This window comes from Lynx canadensis, chromosome F1 (assembly GCF_007474595.2).
Source record: "Lynx canadensis isolate LIC74 chromosome F1, mLynCan4.pri.v2, whole genome shotgun sequence".
NCBI lineage: Eukaryota > Metazoa > Chordata > Mammalia > Carnivora > Felidae > Lynx > Lynx canadensis.
In genome coordinates this window covers 16231620-16255154 of record NC_044319.2, presented here as the reverse complement: position 1 = coordinate 16255154, position 23535 = coordinate 16231620, and the positions used below count along the sequence as shown (strand labels likewise).

The following is a 23535-nucleotide window of genomic DNA, read 5'->3' as shown; positions in this document are numbered from 1 at the left end:
ACTCTACACATAAGCCATAAATTTCATTCCCGTCTTTCTCCCTTTTTTCCCCATTTCCTTCCTTCATTAATATTTATTATTTGTTCTGATGTGTTCTGTGTACTATACAACATGAAAAAGCATTTAGGTCTTTTTTCCTTCTTTTGCTTTTCTGATGTAGCAGTAGTATTTTGTACTTCAACAACTAAAATGCTCCAGACTAATACTCAGGGTTTTTGGTTTTTTGTGATTTTTTTTTCTCCCATTTAAGGCACAATTTATGCAGCATAAAATACACCGCAGTTCTGTGAGTTTTGACAAATTCATATAGCTGTGTGGTCATCACTATAACCATTAAAAAACTCTCCTATGCTCCCTTGTAGTCAACGCCACCCAACATGATCAATTCTTGGCAGCTACTGATACATTTTCTTTTTTTCTTTATTTATTTAAATTCAAGTTAGTTAACATACAGTGTAGTACTGGTTTCCGAGTAGAACCCAGTAATTCATCACTTACATATAACACCCAGTGCTCATCCCAACACGTGCCCTCCTTAATACCCATCACCCATTTAGACCATCTCCTACCCACCTCCCCTCCAGCAACCCTCAGTTTGTTCTCTATATTTAAGAGTCTCTTATGGTTTGCCTCCCTCTCTGTCTTTATCTTACTGACGCATTTTCTATCATGAAAGTTCTGGCTTCTCTAGAATCTTATATAAATGAAATGATATGGTATTAAGCCTTTCGAATCTGACATATTTCACTTAATATAATGCATTTGAGATCTATCGTGCTGTTGCATGTATCCGTAGCTCACTCTTTTAATTGCTCAGTATTCCACTGACCAGTTAGTTGATTCCATTGTACCAGTTAGTTGATCCAGGTTGGAGAGCATTTGGATTGTTTATAGTCTGGGACAACTATGAACAAAGATGTTGTAAACATTTGTATACAGGTTTTCATTTCACTTGGGTAAATACACAGGAGTGGAATTGGAATTGCTGGGTAATTTAAGAAGTATGTGTTGAACTTTACAAAAAAAAATTGTCAAACTTTCCAAAACAACTGCATCATTTTGCATTTCCTCCAGCAAAACAGGTTGCTTTGTACCCTTGCCAGCTCTTGGTATTATCAGTGTTTTATTGTTGTTTGTTTTTTTTTTTTTATTTTAGCCACTTGAGTATGCGTATAGTAATATAGTAATATCTCATTGTGGATTTAATTGGTATTTCCATAATGACTAAAGTTGTTTAGCATCTTTTCATAGGCTTATTTGTAATCCAAAATATCTTTTTTTAAGTCTATTTACTTATTTTGAGAGAGAGAAAAGAGAGAGCAGGGGAGAAGCAAAGAGGGAGGGAGAGAGAAAGAATCCCAACGTGGGGCTTGAACGCACGAACCATGAGATCATGACCTGCTGATCTGGAATCAAGAGTCAAACACTTTAAACCAACTGAGCCACTCAAGCGCCCCCAAAATATCTTCTTTGGTGAATTGTCTGTTCAGATCTTTTGCTTATTTTTAAATGGGCTTTTTTTAGTATTAAGTTTTGAGAATTTTTTTTTTATTCTGGATATAAGTCTTTTATCGATACGAGTTTTGCACATATTTTCTCCCAGTGTGTAACTTTTCATTCTTTTCAATGTCTTTTGAAAAACAAAAGTTTCGGGGCGCCTGGGTGGCTTAGTCGGTTAAGCGTCTGACTTCGGCTCAGGTCATGATCTCGCAGTTCGTGAGTTCAAGCCCCCCGTCAGGCTCTGTGCTGATGGCTCAGAGCCTGGAGCCTGTTTCAGATTCTGTGTCTCCCTCTCTCCCTGACCCTCCCCCGTTCATGCTGTCTCTCTCTGTCTCAAAAATAAATAAACGTTAAAAAAAAAAATTAAAAAAAAAAAAGAAAAACAAAAGTTTCTAGTCTTGATGAAGTCAAATTTATTAGTTTTTTTCTTTCATAGATCATTCCTTGGTGTCATATGTAAGAAATCTCTGCCTAACCAAAGGTCACAAAGATTTCCTATGTTTTCTTCTATAGCTTTTATAATTTTAGCTTACATTTAGGCCTATGACCCATTTTGATTTAATTTTCTATATGGGGCAAGGTGTGCTTCAAGGTTCTTTTTTACTGTTTTTACTTTTTGCAAATAGATATCCAATTACTAAGCATTATGTGCTGAAAAGACTATCCTTTCTCCATCAAATCTCGACTACACCTCTGTTTAAAATCAATAGACCATATTTGTGCATATTTCTTTTGTGTATACAGCTAGATCGAGATATAATTTGAAGTACTTAATTCAGTGGTTTTAATATATTCACAGTTGTGTGGCCATTACCAAAATTAATTTTAGAACATTTTCATTACCCTAAAAAGAAACCCCGTACTTCTTAGCAATCACTCCCTACTTCCCTAAATCCCCACTCCAGCTCTAGACAACCACTAATCTATTTGCTATCTCTACGAATTTGCCTATTCTGGATACTTCATATAAATAAAATCGCACAATTGGTTTTTTCTGATTTGTTTTCCTCACACAACATAATGTTTTTAAGGGTCATGTATGTTGCAGATGTACCAGTACTTTATTTTTATTGCTGAATATATCCCACTGTATGTATATACCACATTTATTTATCCATTCATCACTTGGTAGACATGAGGATTGGTTTCACTTTTTAGTTATTATGAACAATGATACCATAAACATTTATGTACAAATGTTTATGTAGACATATGCTTTCATTTTTATTGGGTATATAACTACAAGTGGGATTGTTAGGCCATATCATACCTCTGTATTTAACCTTTTGAGGAACGCCAAGAATGTTTTCCAAAATGGCTGCATCATTTTACATTGCTATCAGCAGTGTTTTTAGGGTTTCAATTTCTCCACACCCTCAACAACACTAGTTATTGTCTTTTTTTATTATCCCAGTAGATGTAAAATGGTATCTCACTGTGCTTTTGATTTGCATTTCCATGATAGCTAATGATGTTAAGCATCTTTTCATGTGCTGACTGGACATTTGTATGTCTTTTTGGAGAAATATCTTTTTAGATTGTGTGGCTCTATTTCCGAACTCTCTATTCTGCAACTTTGATCTATGTGTCTATCCTTTAATCAGTAATGTCTTGATTACTGTAGCTTGATGGTAATCCCTGAAATCAGGTAATCCCTAAAATCAGGTAGTATAAGTCTCCCAAGTTTGTTCTTCATTTTTAAAATTGCTTTGGCTCTTCTAGTTACTTTGCTTTTCTATACAAATTTTAGAATCAGCTTTTCAATTGCTACCCAAAAAATTCCACTAGGATTTTGACTGAAATTACACTGATCCCAATGATTAGTATGGGAAGAATGGAAATCTTAACAATATTGAGACTTTAATTCTATGAACATGGTATATTTTTCCATTTATTGAGGTCTTTCATTACTGTTCTCTAGTTTTTCAAAGTATAGATCTAGTAACAGTTTATTCAATTTCTACCTAAATGTTTGATTTTTTTTCTAGTGCTTTTGTAGGTTTTTAAATTTCCTTTCCAATTTTCAATGATAGTATATATAAACAAGATTGATTTTTGCATTACTTACCTTGTATCCCACAACCTTGTAAAACTCAGTGTCCAAGGTAGGTTCTGCCAATAAGTAACAGCGGTACGCAATCGAACGGTAGAAGAAAAGAAAGACTGCACCGCCAGGAGCTATACCACAACTCCTGAGAATTACTAATACCTGCCAGGCCCTCTAGGAAATACTAGCACCAATCACAAAGTGTTTCCCCCAACCAGCTCAGGGGTCTGGGTATCTCTTCAAAAGCAAAGAACTAACCAAATGACCCCTCCCCTCACGGTTCCTTCTAAACCCTAGCTACTCTGAGTATCCTCAAAAGCCTAAGCAACCAGTTGCACAGCCTTCTTCAGAGGTCCCTGCACCAGCTCCTCAGGAGACCTACACTGAGTCCCTAGATTCTGGTCACAAAACTTCTTCCATTTTATTTCTCTGGCCCTAGAGGATACAGCTGCTTCCTACTACTGGGGTTACTTCAATGTCTTCTTTCAGCATACTAACACACTAGAAACCAACTACTTGCATTAATACCCTTCTGTTTGAAAAGGTTGGCATGGCTTCTCTTTTCCAGACTGGACTCTAACAATCTTCTTGCTCTGATCAGCACCCCTTCCCCACTCCCAACACCTAACTCCCCTATGAAATTCTATTAACTAATGACAAAGATATTCTCCCTCTCCCTTTCAAAGCTTTTACTACTTTTAAGTAATCTCTACACTCAACATGAGGCTCAAATTCACAACCCTGAGATCAAGACTAGCATGTTCTACTGACTGGGCCAGTCAGGTGCTCCCAAAGACTCTCTTTTTGACCAAACTTGTTTAGGCTCACCTGAACTCTCTTCTCAAATAGGTCTGACTTTTTAAGCTTCCATGCTCATCTCTGCATTGTCCAATTTTAGCAAGAATCCTACTAAGTCAGTTGAGCCAGAATCTGCCATCATCAGTAGCTGATTACTCTTGATTTCTAATTGAGTTCCTCATCCTCCACCATATTCAAGTAATGTCTGATCATCCTGATCCACCTTTAGCAAGAATTTGTTAAGTCAAATTAGCCACGAATCTCTTTACCCCTGATGTTTTCTCTCAGTAATTTTCCATTTGCTAACCTCCACCCTCTCCCTGGCTGTAAATTTGTGCTTCTCCTTGCAGTATTTGGAGTTGAGCCCAGTCTCTTCCCTACTGCAAGACCTCATTTCAGGAACCCCTATACCTGTCACGTTAGCTCCCCCTCCTGAATAAAGTCTTCCTTATCACCTTTAACAACTGCCATGAATAATACTAAGTGAAATCAGTAAAAACATAAATTTGGAAACATGGACAATGCTTATTACGTTAATCTATTAACTTCTGGATACAATATAGGGAAAAATTGTGAAAAGTTTTGAAATGGGCTAACGTATGGAATGCTGCAGCTTCTGGGAATCACCTTTTGTATGGAATGCTGCAGCTTCTGGGAATTACCTGATATGATAGAGGTGTGTGTTTCTATTCGTCTTTGATAAGGCAAATTTACAACTCTCAACAGAAGATAATGTGTGGAAAACTAGACATGCATAAGTTTTCTGTCCATAGCTATGAAAATAATTCCTGCTCATGGCAATGCAAGTGAATTATCAAGAAGAGAATATAAATCTCTAAACTGAATTCTCATCCTGATTGGTTGTAATATCTAACTGGCTCCATTACTTAAGGAGTTAAATAAACCCTCTGAGATGTGTTCAATTTATATTTTGTATGTACACAAGATAAGTAAGATGAATTTTCTTTGTTCGATTAAGGGGAGACAGCCAGCCCTCCTAACACTTAGGGTATCTCCTTAAAAACATAATAGGTTCAGGGGCGCCTGGGTGGCGCAGTCGGTTAAGCGTCCGACTTCAGCCAGGTCACGATCTCGCGGTCCGGGAGTTCGAGCCCCGCGTCAGGCTCTGGGCTGATGGCTCGGAGCCTGGAGCCTGTTTCCGATTCTGTGTCTCCCTCTCTCTCTGCCCCTCCCCCGTTCATGCTCTGTCTCTCTCTGTCCCAAAAATAAATAAAAACGTTGAAAAAAAAAATTAAAAAAAACAAAACAAAACATAATAGGTTCAACATTTTGTTCAGGAAGTTGATAGACCTACTCTCCAGATTTCATACTGAGAAGTCATAAGCTTTCCAACCATCAGAGCTATAAATATGTATCTCTTAAATTAAATCAGGAATCCCAAAAAAAAAAAAAAAATCAGGAATCCCTTAGGAAGTGTATAGGAGATTTGATAAAGATTATCTTTATCAAAAGGTATAAAGTTTTAGGGACACATGGGTGGCTCAGTTGATTAAGCATCTGACTTCAGATCAGGTCATGATCTCATAGTTCAAGTTTGAGCCCCACATAGGACTCTCTGCTATTAGCACAGAGCCCACTTTGGATCCTCTGTCCCTCTCTCTCTCTCTGCCCCTCCACCGCACATTCTCATTCTTTCTCTCTCTCAAAAATAAATATACATTTTTAAAAAAAATATAAAGTTTTAATTATTTCTTCTTCTGCTTTACTGTATAAAATGTGTGAAATTTTTCCCAGACCTAGTAGTTTCTCCTGGACTACCTGCGTGCATGTAATTTGATACACATACTCAATAATAAATCATGGTTTCTATATACTGGTATGGCAGAATCTTTTTGTGGGCAAAATTATTTAATTTTACTAACAACTGATAGTCATGATTTCCTCTTTAAAAAACTTAATAAACAGAGTATGTGTAATAAATATAAACAAAGTACCCTTTTTTGTAATTCCAGATAAAATGCTACAAAACATAAAGTAACAGTTTTAGTCAGAAAGAATAAAACAGGCTTGGTTACCAGTTTATAATCAGTGGTGAAATGAGTAACTCTAAGCACTGTAGCCTCTTTTCATGGTAATAGACTTAGGAGAGAAAGGAAATATAACCCTTTAACAATAGATATTTACATATTTTAGCAATAAAGCAAAGAGTTGATTACTCTGAGCAATGTTCTGCCTGAATGAAATAATAAGACAAATATATCTTCCAAAAGTAAGTTAAATAAGACCATATTGGGTGGAAGACTCAGGCAAACATAAAGAGTATCTATGAATTATATTTTAACTTTCATGTTTTTAAAGTACATTAATATACTAATATTAAGATAAACATATAGATTTTAATAAGACAAATGAACATCAACTAGGTAAATGTAAAATTTTCAATAAGAAAAATAAATTTTTTACCATCTTCCTAGCAGTTCTCCCCAAGAATAAAGGATCTTCTCAGGACAATCCTTAGACACATCACCGGTTCCACTTGAGAGTTCATTATCACTCTCTGCAGAAGAAACACAAAAACAAAAATGACCAACATTGTATTATATTTTTGATATTTATATATTGTTAATCAAGGAATATGACTGTGTGTTTAATAAAACAAACAATACTTTTGCTTATATTATTATGCCCACTGGAAAAAAAATAGTAAAAACTTCATTAACATATCTTTAGTGCCTAGATAAATATAATCCCAAAGCATTAAATGTTTTATAAAAATTCCTATTCAGTTTACATAGTATGAAATTGAAAATACCTATATATAAATAACTTTATCCAAAGAGGGTAAAATTGTATAAATTTTTTAATGTTTGTTTATTTTTGAGAGAGAGAGAGAGAGAGAGACAGAGACAGAACATGAGTGGGGAGAGAGGCAGACACAGAATCCCAAGCAGGCTCCAGGCTCTGAGCTGTCAGCACAGAGCCTGGTGTGGAGCTCGAACTCATGAACCATGAGACCATGACCTGAGCCGAAGTCGGACACTTAACCATCTGAGCCACCCAGGCGCCCCAAGAGAGTAAAATTATAAAGTTAATGGTAACACAATCAGAAATTCCTATGTGATACACTCACTACTCACGAGACTAATATTCTCAAATATTAATCTTTTATTATTAATACAAACAAACACTGAAATGAAGATTCAGGTATATATATCGATATGTAATACTGAGAACTATCAATATATAACACTGAGAAATATATATATTATGATAACAAACACACAACTAGAAATATTTAAAACTTTAAGGTTTTAAGGGTATATTCATAAGTACAAATTTTTTGTTTTTGAGAGAGAGAGACAAAGAGAGACCGTGAGCAGGGGATGGGGGCAGAGGGGGCGAGAGAGACAGAATCCCACACGGGGCCTGATCCCACAACCCTGGGATCACCACCTGAGCTGAAATCAAGAGTCAGATGCTCAACTGACTGAGCCACGCAGGCTCCCTCATAAGTACAAATACTTCTGACTAAAGGAAATACTAAAATGGCCTTTTAAAATGGCAATTTTATAAAATATCCCAATATGTAAAGTAATAGCTTTAGAAAGAGTAAGATGGGTTGAGTTACAGCCTACAATCAGTGATGAAATGAGTAACTGTAAGCTCTATAAATCTTTTTTAAAATTTTTAATGTTTATTTTTGAGACAGAGAGAGACAGAGCATGAACGGGGGAGGGGCAGAGAGAGAGGGAGACACAGAATCGGAAGCAGGCTCCAGGCTCTGACCCATCAGCCCAGAGCCCGACGCGGGGCTCGAACTCACGGACCGTGAGATCGTGACCTGAGCTGAAGTCGGACGCTTAACCGACTGAGCCACCCAGGTGCCCCAATAAATCTTTTAAGCGGTAACAGAGCTGGCAGAGAAAGGAAATGTAATGGGCACAATTTATCTCATTAGAATAAGGACTTTGACACAGAGCTATATACGAAAAATCTGGAAAAGTATTATCTGAATGATAAAATAAGCTAGATAAAAATCTGTCTGGCTCTTTGCAAGGACCAGTGTTTTATCAATGTTGTTAACAGTACAACAGAAGTTGGCATTAAGTGAGTCCCACAGGGATCTGTGTTCAGAACAGTATTACTCAGCATACCACAAAGCCAATGGTCGAAGTATAAACTAATTCATATCAGTGGATATAATTAACACCAAAAAACAATAAAATAAAGGTAGGTATATTTGGCCTAGTTAAAAGATTTGGTCATACTTACACAAAAAGATTTTATCACAAGTTTAGTAAAATATAACCAAAACATATGCACACACGTAGACAAATACTTCAACTTCTTTAGAACACTTTATTCAAAATGTGAACATTAGTCTGGATATTGGAATGGTCAAGAAGGTAAATACCTCACATAAGCAATTCTGTGAACTTTGCAACAAGTTCATGAAAATAATAGAAATGAGAGATTTTTAAAAAGCTAAAACAAATGAAGTATTTCAGGAATAATGTAAACAGCAACAAATGAAGCCTTAATATTAAAATGTCCTAAAGAACTATCCCAGGTAAACAACTATCCCTTATAATCCTTACAATTTTTCATCTAAACTGAGGTAGTAAAGAGGGTCACTATTAAAAGTTACACTGGAGGGGCACCTGGGTGACTCAGTCAGTTGAGCATCCAACTTTGGCCCAGGTCATGATCTCACGATTCGTGAGTTTGAGCTCCGTATGGGGCTCTGTGCTGATAGCTCAGAGCCTGGAGCCTGCTTCACACTGTGTCTCCCCCACCCCTCACTCCCTCCCCTACACTCGTGCTCTCTCCCCTCTCTCTCTCAAAACTAAATAAACATTAAAAGAAAATTTTTTTTAAAAAGTTACACTGGAAAAAAGGTGAAACTTATCTCAGGCAAATAGGGACTGCTGATCACTCTTCCTATAAATTGGTACGAAGTATAATATGAGTACTTATAATATAAACTGGATTTCAATTAAGCAGGGTCCAGGATGGTCCCACCTTATACTCTATTTTGCTCCACAGTAAATAATAATACAACAAGGTTCCAAAGTATTTGATGAAGTTGTACATGCTAAATTGGAGACTAAAATCTAAGAACATAATGAAAGGGAAAAAGAAAATAGGACTCAAATCATTACTACTGACACAGAAAACCTCAGATTCTTCTTATTCTTGTTGGTAAAGGAATAAAACAAAATTGAGATGCCATAAGAAAGATTAAGAAATCTGACTACCTATAAATTAAAACCTTATATGAAGTAAGGTATAGAGTACATTAAAATAAAATTTCCAGGGCACCTGGGCGGCTCAGTCAGTTAAGCATCTGACTTCAGCTCAGGTCATGATCTCATGGCTTATGGTTTGAGCCCCACATCAGACTCTCTGCTGTCAGCCCAGACCCTGGAGCCTGCTTTAGATCCTCTGTTCCCCTCTCCCTCTACCCCTCCCCTGCTTGAATGCACACTCTTTCTCTTCCTCTCTCCTTCCCTCCCTGTCTCCCTCTCGGTCTCTCAAAAATAAATAAACATTAAAAAAAATTTTTTTGAACATATGACAAATGGTCTTAATACTCAATAAACTAAAAAATCCAACAGAAAATTGGTCCAAGGACATAAATATAGTACAGTTGTATAAAATATAACTGGCCAATAAAGACACTGAAGAAAACCCTATCTCAATTATTTTTTTATTCAAATTAAAACAATGAAACAGAAAAAAAAACCAGATAAAATAAGGAATAATACCTACTGTTGATAAAAATATGGGGGAACAAGCAAGAAAGCTGATGTTTAAATAAGAGTCATCTTTTAAAATGTATTAATATTCTAAATTAATATGCCATTTGATTTAGCAACTACACTTTTAAAAATTTATTCTTCCAGGAACACATATGCCAAAGAGATATATGTAAAAGATTTCATTGTATCACTGCTTGTAATAATAATTGAAAACTATCACGTATTATTTAATAGAAGTTTGTTAAATTATGGTACATCCTTTCAAAAAATACTATCCAATAGTTTAAAAGAATTGACTAAATCTTTTATGCTAATATGAAAACCATCTAAAATACATTACTTTGTGATGAAAAGCAAGAAACAAAGTAGTAATTTTTAAGTATGGTTTTATTTCTGTAAGTAGTATTACTTATACGATTACAAAGACCTTTAAAAATAGCTGTAAGATGGGGCGCCCGGATGGCTCAGTCAGATAAGCATCTGATTTCAGCTCAGGTCATGATCTCACAGTTCGTGGGTTCAAGCCGTGCGGTCAGGCTCTGTGCTGACAGCTCAGAGCCTGGAGCCTGCTTGGGATTCTATGCCTCCCTCTCTCTCTGTCCCTCCTCCGCCTGTACTCGATCTCTACCTCTCAAAAATAAATAAACATTAAAAAAATTTTTTTTCAACATCTGTTAAGATTATACACCAAATTTTTTTTTTTTTTTTAGAGAGAGTGTGTGCTAGTGAGGGAAAGGGACAGAGGAGGAGAAAGAGAGAGAATCTTTAACAGGCTCCATACTCAGCACAGAGCCCAACACCGGGCTCAATCCCACAAGGCTGGATCATGACCTCAGCCGAAATCAAGAGTTGGACACTCAACCGAGCACCCAGGCACCTCTACCAAACTATTAAGAGCAATTGTGTTTTGGCACCTACCAGTATCTTATCACATAGTAGGCATTCAATAAATATTTAGGGAATGCATCTTTCACTTTTCTTTTTTTTTTCTTTTAAGTTTATTTACTTACTTAGAGAACGCGAGCTTGAGCGGGGATAGGGGCAGACAAAGAGAATCCCAAGTGGACTCCCCACTGTCACCACGGAGCCCGATGCAGGGCTCAAACTCGCAAACCATGAGATCATGGCCTGAGCCAAAGCCAAGAGTCAGATGCTTAACTGACTGAGCCACCCAGGCACCCCTGACTTTTAAGTTTCATACTTTTGGAATACTCTTATCTTTTAAAATAAGTACATGTAACTATAATGAGCATGGGGAAAGGACTTTTACCTTTTAAATAATCCCTGTTGCTATAGAAAACAAAAACCTATTTCATTGTTATAAACCCCTACTAATAAGCCATAAAATCATCACTGATAACAAGGTATTTTCTCCCTGACAATCTCTCAAGCTGTTTTCCACCACAAAAAGGAAATTAGAACTGTAAACTCCTAGAGTAGCAGAGGAGAACCACAAAAGAGAAGAGAAAAAAATGGGCACACTGAAGTTAAACTAAATCCCTGATGAACAATTAAGGCAGAAACCACAGCAACACAGGGCCCAAATGGTTGGATAAAAAGTAGGACTTATCCAAAGAAAACAGAAATCCTAGGCCGTTATTGAATGTCTGCCCTTCCTATCTATATTCCAGGCACTATTCTTTAGTTTTATAAGCATTAACTCATAGTATCCCCTAAATAACCTAATAAGGTAGTCACTACTAGTTTTCCCACTTTCAAAATAAGAAAATTGAGGCACAGAGAGGTTAAGTAACTTGCTCAAAGTCGCCCAGCTACTAGGTGACTCCAGAATTTAACCTCAGTTTGAATCCAGAGTCATACCACCTCTCCTTATAGTTTTTCTTACCACGTTTTCATGGGAGACTATGCTTGGCATTTAGCAGATACCAGCCTATGCCAAGTACCAACATCTATCTAGTAAATGCTGGAAGCCAGAGCCGAGAATGGAAAATGCAGGCATATTTAAAGCAACATGACCAAGAAACACTGAACTTGGAACAAGAGATAATGGAGAGGCTTCAGGGGTGTAATCCCCTTGACATTCAGGAAGAATAAGGATGAAATTGATATCCCAGTGACCTCAAAAGTGAGCCAGATCTATCTTCTTTACTGCAGAAACTACTTACCATAGGTGTTTTAAATACTTAATGGCTTTCCTGCTAGAGAGGAAGAAAGGAAGCTAAAGAAATATAAAGTTCCTACTATATTAGACATGACAGAGTGTCTAGGCAGAATGAAAGCAATGAACTAAGAAAAAAAAATATGAATCACAAAGACACTGGAGACCAAAGTGCAGTAAGAAACAGTGAGGAAGTTAGCAAGTAGCACATGACAAAGAAGAAAAGGAACAACAGAACAATGTGGATATGTAAAAGGATAACTCTGAAAGTTCTGAAAAAGCAACTGTATCCCATTCTACAGAGAGGAAAAAGAAAGGAAAAATGATAGAAGGCTGGGATTCCTATCTTCTTGAATCTTTCTTTTCCATCAAAATTCAGGTTAGGATTACCCTTTTCTGGATGGGCTAACTGCCAGTTTCTTGGCAGTGGGGACTAACTTTTATTTCTATATTCCCAGTACCTAGATGTATTTGGCCAAAGAGTGTTAGAAGTTTCCCAAATTGGTAATTGGAGAGGAGAAGATGCGAGAAAAGGAAATCCATTACAGGTACAAAAAATGTATGTCTTGAAAATTAGTGACCTTCAGTACACGGGCATCTATGTGCAGACATGAGTAGAGGCAACCAGGTCCATTCAGTCATTCATACTGGATTCTGGAGCCAAAATGCCTGGATGTGAAACCCAGTTCCACTACTTAGTAGCTGTGATGCTGGTTATTTAACCTCTCTGTGCTTCAGCTACCTGTTTGCAAAATGGGAATAGCAATTAAGCAAATTACCATGCAAAACACATATATATTACAGTGTCTGGCAAAAGACAGGCATGTTAGCTATTAAAAGCTGTTTTCATTCAACCAATTAACCTCCTATGATGTACAATACTGGGATAAAAGCCGGAGTGTAAATTTTGAAGAATGAATGAGTGGGAAATCGTGACCGTAAATGTTGATTTTTCTTTATCCAAGCTCATGAGCTTTGGGAAGGTAAGAGAGTATAATATTGCTAAAAAGAACAACACGGTCATTTCAAGCATTATACTTCCTTCATCAAGCCCCATTCCCCAGAAAATTGGCCAGTTCTTCCTTTTTGGCTCCTACAGAGACTCCTACAATAATATCTGTAAGACTTCCAAGAAAACATGTCTGTTTTCATTATGATGCATTTAATACCTATAGCTTTCATGTTTTACACATCTTTTTCCCTTTCTCAGAATCCAAGCTCTGTCAGGGCTGGGAGTGTATCTTGTCTTTATTTAGTAGCCTTTACTCAACTGAGGAAAAAATGGAAGTATTTCTTTGTTACTGCTTTATTTTTAGAACATGTTCATACATGTAAGGTAACTGAGAAAGAAAACACTGGAAAGAGAAAGATGAGGAATCAGGCCAATTCCCTAAAAAGACATGAAATTGCCCAGGTTTGGATTAAAGGTAGTGACTGACCAGAAGTACATCCTGTATTTTGACTGAATATGGGGCTTTGGAAAAGCTTAAAGACGTTAAGATACAAAGTTGAGGGAATCCGTAGCTAACAGCTTCAACTTCCTCTATAAAGTTCACTTTAGAAGAGGTCTCTGAGAGACTCTGCTAAACTTAGGTAGCAAACTTTGGCTAGAGATTCCTCTAATATGCCCAACTTCAATCCTTTCCATGAACGTTCTCCTTCTCAATTTGTTTCCCCACAGTCACTCTCCTCCTTCAGAAAGCAGGACCACACAGAGTATACCAGATGTCATCAGACTCCTGCACCACAGGACTACTACTTTCTTTAAACGTCAGTGAAATGAAAGTAACAATATTAATCACCTAGTAGTGTAAAATTAAATGAAAATGCATGTGTAATACTAAACATGGTGCCCATCACACGGTAGTACTCAAATGTGAGGTAACATTTTCTATTATTTTTATTATGGAGTCGTCAGTTTCTGGCCCAGAACTTCAAAGTAACTAAAAAAGCTTTCCAGCCTTATTTCTTATTATCCACTCATTTCTAACATGCAGACAGCAGAACTAACTGTGCAAGACCAAAATAAGATACAATAAATGTAAATTTTTAGAACAAACAAAATAAATATGTATGATACTTCAATCAAAATAATTTATGGGCTCTCTCAACTTTGGCCACTCCCTGCTTTGAAAAAATAATTGTTTTTCATCCTAATCATAAAAGGAAAATTTCAGAACTGCTATCAGCAGACATCATAAAAGGAAAAATATATATATATTTATTTATATGCATATTTATGTATATATATATGTGTGTGTATGTATATCCACATATATATGTATGTGTACATACGTGTGTGTATACATGTATATACACATATATACATATATACACATGCAGGTGCACACACAAAAAAGCTTTTTTTCAATGGAGTTAAAAATAAATGACAAAACTAGGGGAAAATTAGCACAAAATCTCATTCTTCTTTTCATCTAAAGATGACGAGATCATCTGAAGGATTACTCATAAAATAAAAAACTGATAGGCGCACCTGGGTGGCTCAGTCAGTTAAGCGCCCAGGTCATGATCTTGTGGCTCGTGGGTTCGAGCCCCATGTCAGGCTCTGTGCTGACAGCTCAGAGCCTGGAGCCTGCTTTAGAGTCTGTGTCTCCCTCTCTCTCTGCCCCTCCCTGGCTTGGACTCTGTCTCTCTCTCTTTCAAAAATAAACAAATGTTTAAAAAAAACTGATAACCATAAATAAAATATGACTACTGCAGGTTTTCAAAGATTTTCCCCTTAATTTTCTTTTTTAATAAGTACTGTTTGCTGTAAATGATACAGGGAACCAAAGGTTCCTGTAAACTCTCTTCTAAACAATTAGGGAGGGGAATAAAAAATCTTAGTAATCTGGCAAAGCCTGTAGGAATACAGGTCTATATAATGACACCTGTCAACCTGGAATAGTGTAAAAGTGATTTATTTTGATTACTTAGTAATAAACAATGTCATTTTGGGCAGCCAAAAACTATAGCCACATTTTTATGACCTTGAATATAGTATCTCTCATTTCTCACATGACAGAGTCAGAAAATACTTGTTCTGTATGGAAGCTGATAACCAAATGTAAATTATTGGAGTAAAACAAAAGATCATCCTTAATTTCTGAAATGTGATAACATTTCCTACTGTCAAAAGCAAGGTGATTTATCATAGAAGATTCAAGGTGGAAGAGACCACAAATTTCATGATTTCTTTCCAACTAAACCATCATCACTGTCATTCTGACTCTAATTACAGGTTTCTAATTAATAAACCCTGTAGTTGCTAAGCATATGTGATTAATAAAAATGTATCACTCATCACTGAAATCTGTCAACCATACTCAAGAGAACCAGGGCAGTCAATACAGCTTCCTTTTTTTTTTTTTTTTTCATTGTTTTTTTAGACTCACAAATTTGTACAGATAATCAGAATAGAAAAAAGCTAGCTTACATTTGAGGGAAAAAAAAGGCTAAGGCTCTTAACATAAACAGTTTTCTTGATCATGAGGCTAGTTTATCCTTTTGTGTGTGTATTTATGTTTTACATTTTTCTGGGATATTAATGACTTAGAATTTACTTAGGTATTTATTTACATTTTGTATTTTCAGGGCTTTGGAAATGCATTTTAATTCTCTGCTCATTTCCTTTGTTTTTAATTGAAGTATGATTGATGTATGAAAAGCTGTGCATATTTAACATGTACAATTTGATGTGTTTGGAGAGACTAGTATGGTCTTATAATAAAAAGTCGGGCAGTGTCTATTTGAATGCATTGTCAATGACTTTTCAAAATAAATTGAGGGGTGATGAAGAAAGAAATTAGTGTCTGGCAGATTATAAGAAAGAACCTATGTAAATAGTTACACTGAAGGATTATTTTAAAACTTATTATTCAAAGAATGACTTTTTAAAAGGCAGCCAATCAGAGGGAGAAAAACTAAGCAAGGGTTGGAGAAAATTAGAAACAAAGGGAAGCAAGAGAAGAAAAAACCCATTAGAATAGCTCAAATTTAATTGACAGGTGGAAAGGGAGCTCCCCAACACCCACTCTGTGGTACACAACACACTCACGAGCCCTCTAACTGGGCAGATGACTCCTTCAGCCATAAGTGTAACTCTGAAAGGCAAAATACTCACAAGTAAACGAGAAAGGAGTGGGAAATGCCCACAAGACTAGTCAAAGCAGCCACATGAAACCAGGTAGTCAAGGAAGTAACAGCAAAATCAGGTTCATCTCTGCATTTGGATTTTTTTTTTTATATTCTCCTCCTAAGGGAAAGCTAGTAACTGATGAAGAGGTTACCAAGTACAAAACACAATGGGAGAAACAGGCAGAAATCGCCAAAAGAGACTCTCTGCATGGCCCTATGATAACACATGTCTCTGTAATGGCCTGAATACTTGCCTGCCTTCCTTTCTGATCTAACTTACTTGCTTAACAAAGGGACTGTGTCCTAGTCATCATGGCATTCCTCACCCTATCAAAGTACTTGGCAACTGGTAAGCACTCAATACATGTTTGATGATTAAAAGAAATGCACTAGCTTCAGAACCTATGTATCAACTGCCTATATGACATCTCCAATTGGATATCTGAAAAACTTTCAAAACAAAACCCTTAATTTTCTTCACCTACCTGTATTTTCCTCGTTCCCTCCCCTTCCCCATTTTCATAAATGACAGCACTATCTACGCAGTTAAAAACTGAAATCTACAAGTTATTCTTTTTCCCTCAATGCCTACATTTAATTACCCACCCCTGTCCATTCCACCTCCAAAATGTATCTCAAATCTCTCTACTTTTCTCCCTCTCCACATTACAACCCTCATCCAAATCCCCAACATTTTGGCCCAGATTACTGTAAGAGTCTCCCAATGGTCTCCCTGTTTCCATCTCTACTCCACAGAACTTTTCTCTCCACAGATACAGCTGCTGAAGTGTTCTGAAATCATGAATCAAATCTTTGTCTCTTCTGCCCAGCTTAAAACACTTCAAAGTCTTCAAAAAAAAAAAAAAAACAAAAAACAAAAAAACCCAACTCACTGTGGCTTACAGGAACTTACAAAATAGCCCTTGGCTACCTGACCATGTCTGTATCGTACCACTTTCTGGCTTCCCCTTCCCCTTCAGTCATCTGCCTTCCTTTCTATTCTTCAAACACACCAGGCACACTTTCACTTTCCTCTGCACTGTTTCCTCTTCAGAAATGCTCTTTCCCCATCTCCCAATGGCTGGTTTCTTCTTATTACTCAGATCTCAGTTTAAATGCCACATCCTCAGAGAAATTTTTACCTGAACATATAATCTAAAGTAACTAACCACACCAATCAGCCAATTTTAAATATCTAAATGGCATTATTAGTTCTTGATATTTTCTTGTTTATTATCTATCATTTCTCCCAAAATTAGAAGTACAAAAGATTTATCTATCTTATTATATCAGAGGTCTTCCAGATCACCCCCGGGTTCAATGATTCACTGGGAGGACTCACAGGACTCAGCATAGAGTTGTATTTACACTTATGACTTATTGCTGTGGGTACAAAGCAAAACTGGCAAAGGGAGAAGGCACACTGGACACTGGGTGAAGTCTGGAGGAAACCAGGTGCAAAATTCCCAGAATCTTCTCCCCATGGAGTCACAGAGGACACATTTCACTCCTCCAGCAATGAGTTGTGACAACACATGTGAAATGTTGTTTACCAGGAAAGCTCACGAAAGAGGTTTTTGTCGGGGCTGATCACATAAGGACCTTCTGCCTAGCATGTACCAAAATTCCACAGTCCAGAAGGAAAGCTACATGTTCAACATGAAACAATATTGTTAGTACACACAGTGCAGGCACAGTGAGCCACTCTTCTCAGTTAGGGAATGGTGGGAACCTTCTCGAAATCTGTTTTCCAGTAAGAGCCAAGGGCTGACCTTGAAAACAGGCTTTTCTAAGGGTAGGGGTCTGAAGCCTGCTATGTTAAGTCTGTTCTGAACACTTATTCACCTTTATATCACTTATTCTAACACCCATTAACATATTTTAAAACCAAAAATATGTTATTCTTCACTGAATCTAACATTTCAAAGATATTTCCATTCACTACACAAATATTTATTTAACACTTGCCACAAACTAAAGCAATGGGAACTCAAAAGAGAATAAAACACCATCTGCCCCTTAGGAACTCACACTCTGGAAGGTGAGAGAAATGAATTTAAAAGCCCATATTTATAATAAGGTATTTTTAGAATTATTAGAACGGTGTGTTCAAAGTACCATTAGAAAAAGATGGTAGAAAGACTAACACTGAGTGTAAAAGGGAAGACTTCCAGAAAAAAAAAAAAAAAAAAAAAAAACTAAGAAAGAAAGGGCCTATGTTAGCTAGAAGTTGTCAAGGAAGACTATCTGAAGAGATAACACTTAAGCCTTGAGCTGAGATCTAAATGATGAGAAAAAGGCAGCAAGCACAAGTTCTGATGAAAATATCTTCCCAACAAGGAACAACATATGCAATGGCACAAGAAAGGCCAATCTGAAGGAAAGTTTTAAGTACCTAGCATATAGTATACCCTCAATAAACAGTAGCTATTATTATACAATGTCCTCCTCATGTATTGAGAAACTGATGATATAAGAAATTAGATATATGAAGCCCATACCACTAGTACATTTATATCTTATTTATTTATATCTACCCTATCCATTTACCAAAAACAATTATTTGAGACAGAAGTTAACGATAGGCACAAGTAAAATGAACCAAACATCAATTAATCAATTACTGATTCATTCAAACATTTACTAAGTATTCATTACAAGGACAAGCTTAAAAATATGAAAGAGACATGCTCCCTAATTTTGAGGAATTCATGTTCTAGCAGAAAAAATGAAATGTATATAGATACATGGCAACAGAGAAAAGAAAAGTCAAGGAACGTTGTGGGACTGAGACGATGCCTTAGATCAGAACATCAAAGCAAAAACAACATACAACAGGTAAATGAAACACTAAGCTTTAACCTTCTCCAAAGACAAGAATGAAAAAAATGAAGGGTTACATGCACAATTCTTACTGATAAAAGTTTAAAAAATAATTTCACTTAGAAAGATACCTTTTCCCAAGATGTGTGAGCAATCTCTTAAATCTTTATACAAAATACCCTGAATAACATAATAAGTCATGTCCATGAAGACATTTTTACCACACCTGTAGAAATATCTCTTATACCAACCCTTGATTAAAGCATAAAAATACAAAGTCAGAATGGCCTACATGGCCCTCAATCATCAGTCACCCTCTGTATTCTAATCTCATAATGTATCATTTCCCACCTTTATGAGTGAATATAACTTACTGCACACATAATGCTGTTTTCCCTCTGCCTGGAAGGTCTCCCTTACCAGGCATCCAAATATTTCTAGCTAAATAATATACATTAATCAAGACTGAACTCCTAGGCACAATTTCCAAGAAGTCTTCCCTGAATTTTCAGGCCAAACTTTCTTTTAGTCAGCTCACATTATATTCTGATCATTTCTTATTACTGCATTTACAATATATTACTAAAATTATCTATTTATGGGTCTTTTTCTTCAACTAGACTAAAAGCTCCTCAAGATAAGAGTCATGTCTTATTTATTTTCGTGTCCACAGCACTTAGCAAAGTAGTGGGCGCCCATTAGAAGTTAATTAAACCTCTACAATTTTAATAAAACATACCAAATAACAAACTTGATTTACAGATGGCCTCCTAATGATCTTAACGGACATGGGAATCACACTTGAAAAATCTAAAAGAATAAATCATTAATTTTTTCTTTAGAGGGAATATCCTGAATACCAACTGTCTACATTTTTCACAGTCTATAGTGCAGACTCTTCAAAACTGAGATAATTAGTAAGTGCCAAATGTACCTGTAGTCTGCACTGTGAAAAAGATCCATTTGCTCTGCACACTTCTTAGCTGAATGGGTGGCAAAATGAAATTGCATTACAAAGTCAAAGAGCCTTCCACGTATACCCACTTGGACTGAGGGCCACTGAATCTCAGCATAAGTGACTTCTATAGTCGATGGTTCTCAACTCTACCTATTTATCATTTACATATGTAGCCCATTCCATAAATGACATTTCTCAATGCACACAGTAAATTCTCAACTGAAGACACACACTCCTGGAGTGACAAGGTACTCCCGTGTATTGAGAATTACTCTTCGCTTATATTATTTCAGTTGAAAACATCACATAGGATCTGATACATTAATCTTTTTATGAGTATATTTACAACTCATAATAAATTTCGAAAACGTGATAAAGGCCAGCATATAAAATGTGACCTATGTGAAAGTCAGATACTCCATTAAGTCAAACTACAATCCACGCTTCTGTTCCTCTGCCCTAAAATCTGGTTGGTCATAGTGAAAGGAATGGGAATCTGTTGCATCATTCTCTCCTTCAGGTGTATTATTCTTATGCAAAATATCATCCTCTTTTCAAGAAAAGTAGTGAGAATGAAACTCAAGGTTTCTTAGAGAGCTTTAATCCCTTAACTTGATAACATGACCATTTTAAGTATTCAACAAAAACCTCACTTTGGGAATGACCATAAGTGCATAGCTTTCAAGAGGTATCCAAATTTTATCTATTGGAATTCAACTTCTCCTTGCATTTATTTATTTATTTATTTATTTATTTAGCAGTTAGTTAACATATATGTAATTAGTTTCAGGAGTATAATCTAGTGTTTCATCACTTACATGTAAACTCAGTGCTCAGTACAAATTCCCTTTGGAATGACTTATTACCCATTTTTTTTTAATTTTTTTTTTCAACGTTTATTTATTTTTGGGACAGAGAGAGACAGAGCATGAACGGGGGAGGGGCAGAGAGAGAGGGAGACACAGAATCGGAAACAGGCTCCAGGCTCTGAGCCATCAGCCCAGAGCCTGACGCGGGGCTCGAACTCCCGGACCGCGAGATCGTGACCTGGCTGAAGTCGGACGCTTAACCGACTGCGCCACCCAGGCGCCCCATGACTTATTACCCATTTAACCCATCCCCCAACAACCCTCAGTTTGCTCTTGATAGTTAAGAGTCTGTTTTATGGTTTGCCTCTCCCTTTTTTCCCCTATGTTCATCTGTTTTCAGTTCTCCATATGAGTGAAATCATATGGTATTTGCCTTTCTCTGACTTATTTCACTTAGCATAATACACTCTGGCTCGATCCATGTCATTGAAAATGTCAAGATTTCATTCTTTTTGATGGCTGAGTAATATTCCATTGTATATATCAATGACATCTTTATCAGCCAATGAACGTTTTGGCTCTTTCCATACTATGACTATTGTTGATAATGCCACTATAAACACTGGAATGCATGTGCTCCTTCAAATCAGCATTTCTGTATCCTTTGGGTAAACACCTACTAGGGCAATTGCTGGATTATAGGGTAATTCTATTTTAAACTTTCAAGGAACCTCCATACTGTTCTCCACAGTGGCTATACCAGTTTACATTCCCATCAACAGTTTAAGAGGGTTCCCCTTTCTCCACATCCTCACCAACATGTTTCCTGTGTTAATTTCAGCCATTCTGACAGGTGTGAGGTGATATCTCAATGTAGTTTTGATTTGTACTTCCCTAAAAATGAGTGATGCTGAGCATCTTTTCATATGTCTGTTGGCCATCTGGATATCTTCTTTGGAAAAATGTCTATTTATATGTTCTGCCCATTTCCTAACTGGATTATTTATATTTTAGGTGTTGAGTTTGATAAGTTCTTTATAGATTTTGGATACTAATCCTTTATCAGATATGTCATTTGCAAATATCTTCTCCCATTCCAAAGGCTGCCTTTTAACTATTGTTTACTTCACTGTGCAGATTTTTATCTTGATGGAATCCTAACAGTTTATTTTTGCTTTTGTTTCCTGTTCCTCCAGAGACGTATGTAGCAAGAAATTGCCATGGCTGAAATTAAATAGGTTCCTGCTTATGTTCTCCTCTAAGATTTTTTGGTTTCCTGTCTTACATTTAACTCTTTCATGCATTTTTAATTTATTCTTGTGTATAGTGTAGGAAAGTGGTCCACTTTCATTCTTTTGCATGTTGCTGTCCAGTTTTCCATTGGATATTCTTTCTTGTTTTGCTGAAGACTAGTTGACCATATAGCTGTAGGTCCATTTCTGGGTATCTATTCTGGTCCACTGATCTATATGTCTGTTTTTGTGCTAGTACCATACTGTCTTGATGACTACAGCCTTGTAATACAGCTTTAAGTCCAGAACTGTGATGCCTCCAGCTTTGCTTTCCTTTTCTAGATTGCTTTGGCTATTTGGGGTCTTTTGTGGTCCCATACAAACTTTAGGATTATCTGTTCTAGTTCTGTGAAAAATGCTGGTGGTATTTTGATAGGAAGTGTATTAAATGTGTAGACTGCTTTTGCACAGTATAGACATTTTAACATTTGTTCTTCTAAGTCATGAGCATGGAATGCTTTTCCATTTCTTTGGGTCCTCTTCAATTTCTTTCAGAAGTGTCCTATAGTTTTCAAAATACGCATCTTTTACCACTTTCATTAGGTTGATTCCTAGGTATCTTATGGTTTTTAGTGAAACTGAAAATGGGATTAATTCCTTGATTTCTCTTTCTGGTGCTTCAATATTGGTGTACAGAAATGCAAAATTTCTGTACATTGTTTTTATATCCTGAGACTTTACTGAATTCGTGTATGAGTTCTAGCACAATTTTTTGGTGGAGTCCTTTGGGTTTTCTATGTAGAGTACCATGTAGTCTGTGAATAGTGAAAGTTTGACTCCTTCCTTGCTGATTTGGATGCCTTTTATTTCTTCTTGTTGTCTGATTGCTGAGGCAAGGACGTCTAGTATTACATTAAATAACAATGGTGAGAGTAGATACCCCTTTCTTGTTACTGACCATAGAAGAAAAACTCTTGGAGCACCTGGGCGGCTGAGTTGGTTAAGTGTCCAGCTTCAGTTCAGGTCATGATCTCACAGTTCATGGGTTCGAGCCCCACATCAGGCTCTGTGTCAACAGCTCGAAACCTGGGGCCTGCTTTGGATTCTGTGTCTCTCTTTCTCTCTGCCCCTCCCACACTCATGCTCTGTCTCTGTCTCAAAAATAAATAAAACATTAAAAAAAAAAAGAAGGGGCGCCTGGGTGGCTCAGTCAGTTAAGTATCTGACTTCAGCTCAGGTCATGATCTCACAGTTTGTGACCTGGAGCCCCGCATCAGGCTCTGTGCTGACAGCTCGGAGCCTGAAGCCTGCTTCAGATTCTATGTCTCCCTCTCTCTGTTCCTCCCCCGCTCGCACTCTGTCTCTCTCTCTCTCTCAAAAATAAATAAA

General features: G+C 36.7%; 1 protein-coding gene across 7 annotated transcripts in view; it reads right to left on the bottom strand.

The window, feature by feature from the left end:
• RABGAP1L (RAB GTPase activating protein 1 like) overlaps positions 1–23535 on the bottom strand; it is a 774838-nt gene that overhangs the window by 551152 nt on the left and 200151 nt on the right. For all 7 annotated transcript variants that reach the window (XM_030303098.1, XM_030303093.1, XM_030303096.1 and 4 more), the window contains one exon: positions 6770–6863. In XM_030303098.1, the coding sequence (XP_030158958.1) occupies positions 6770–6863 (94 nt within the window). The remainder of the gene's footprint in view (positions 1–6769; positions 6864–23535) is intronic.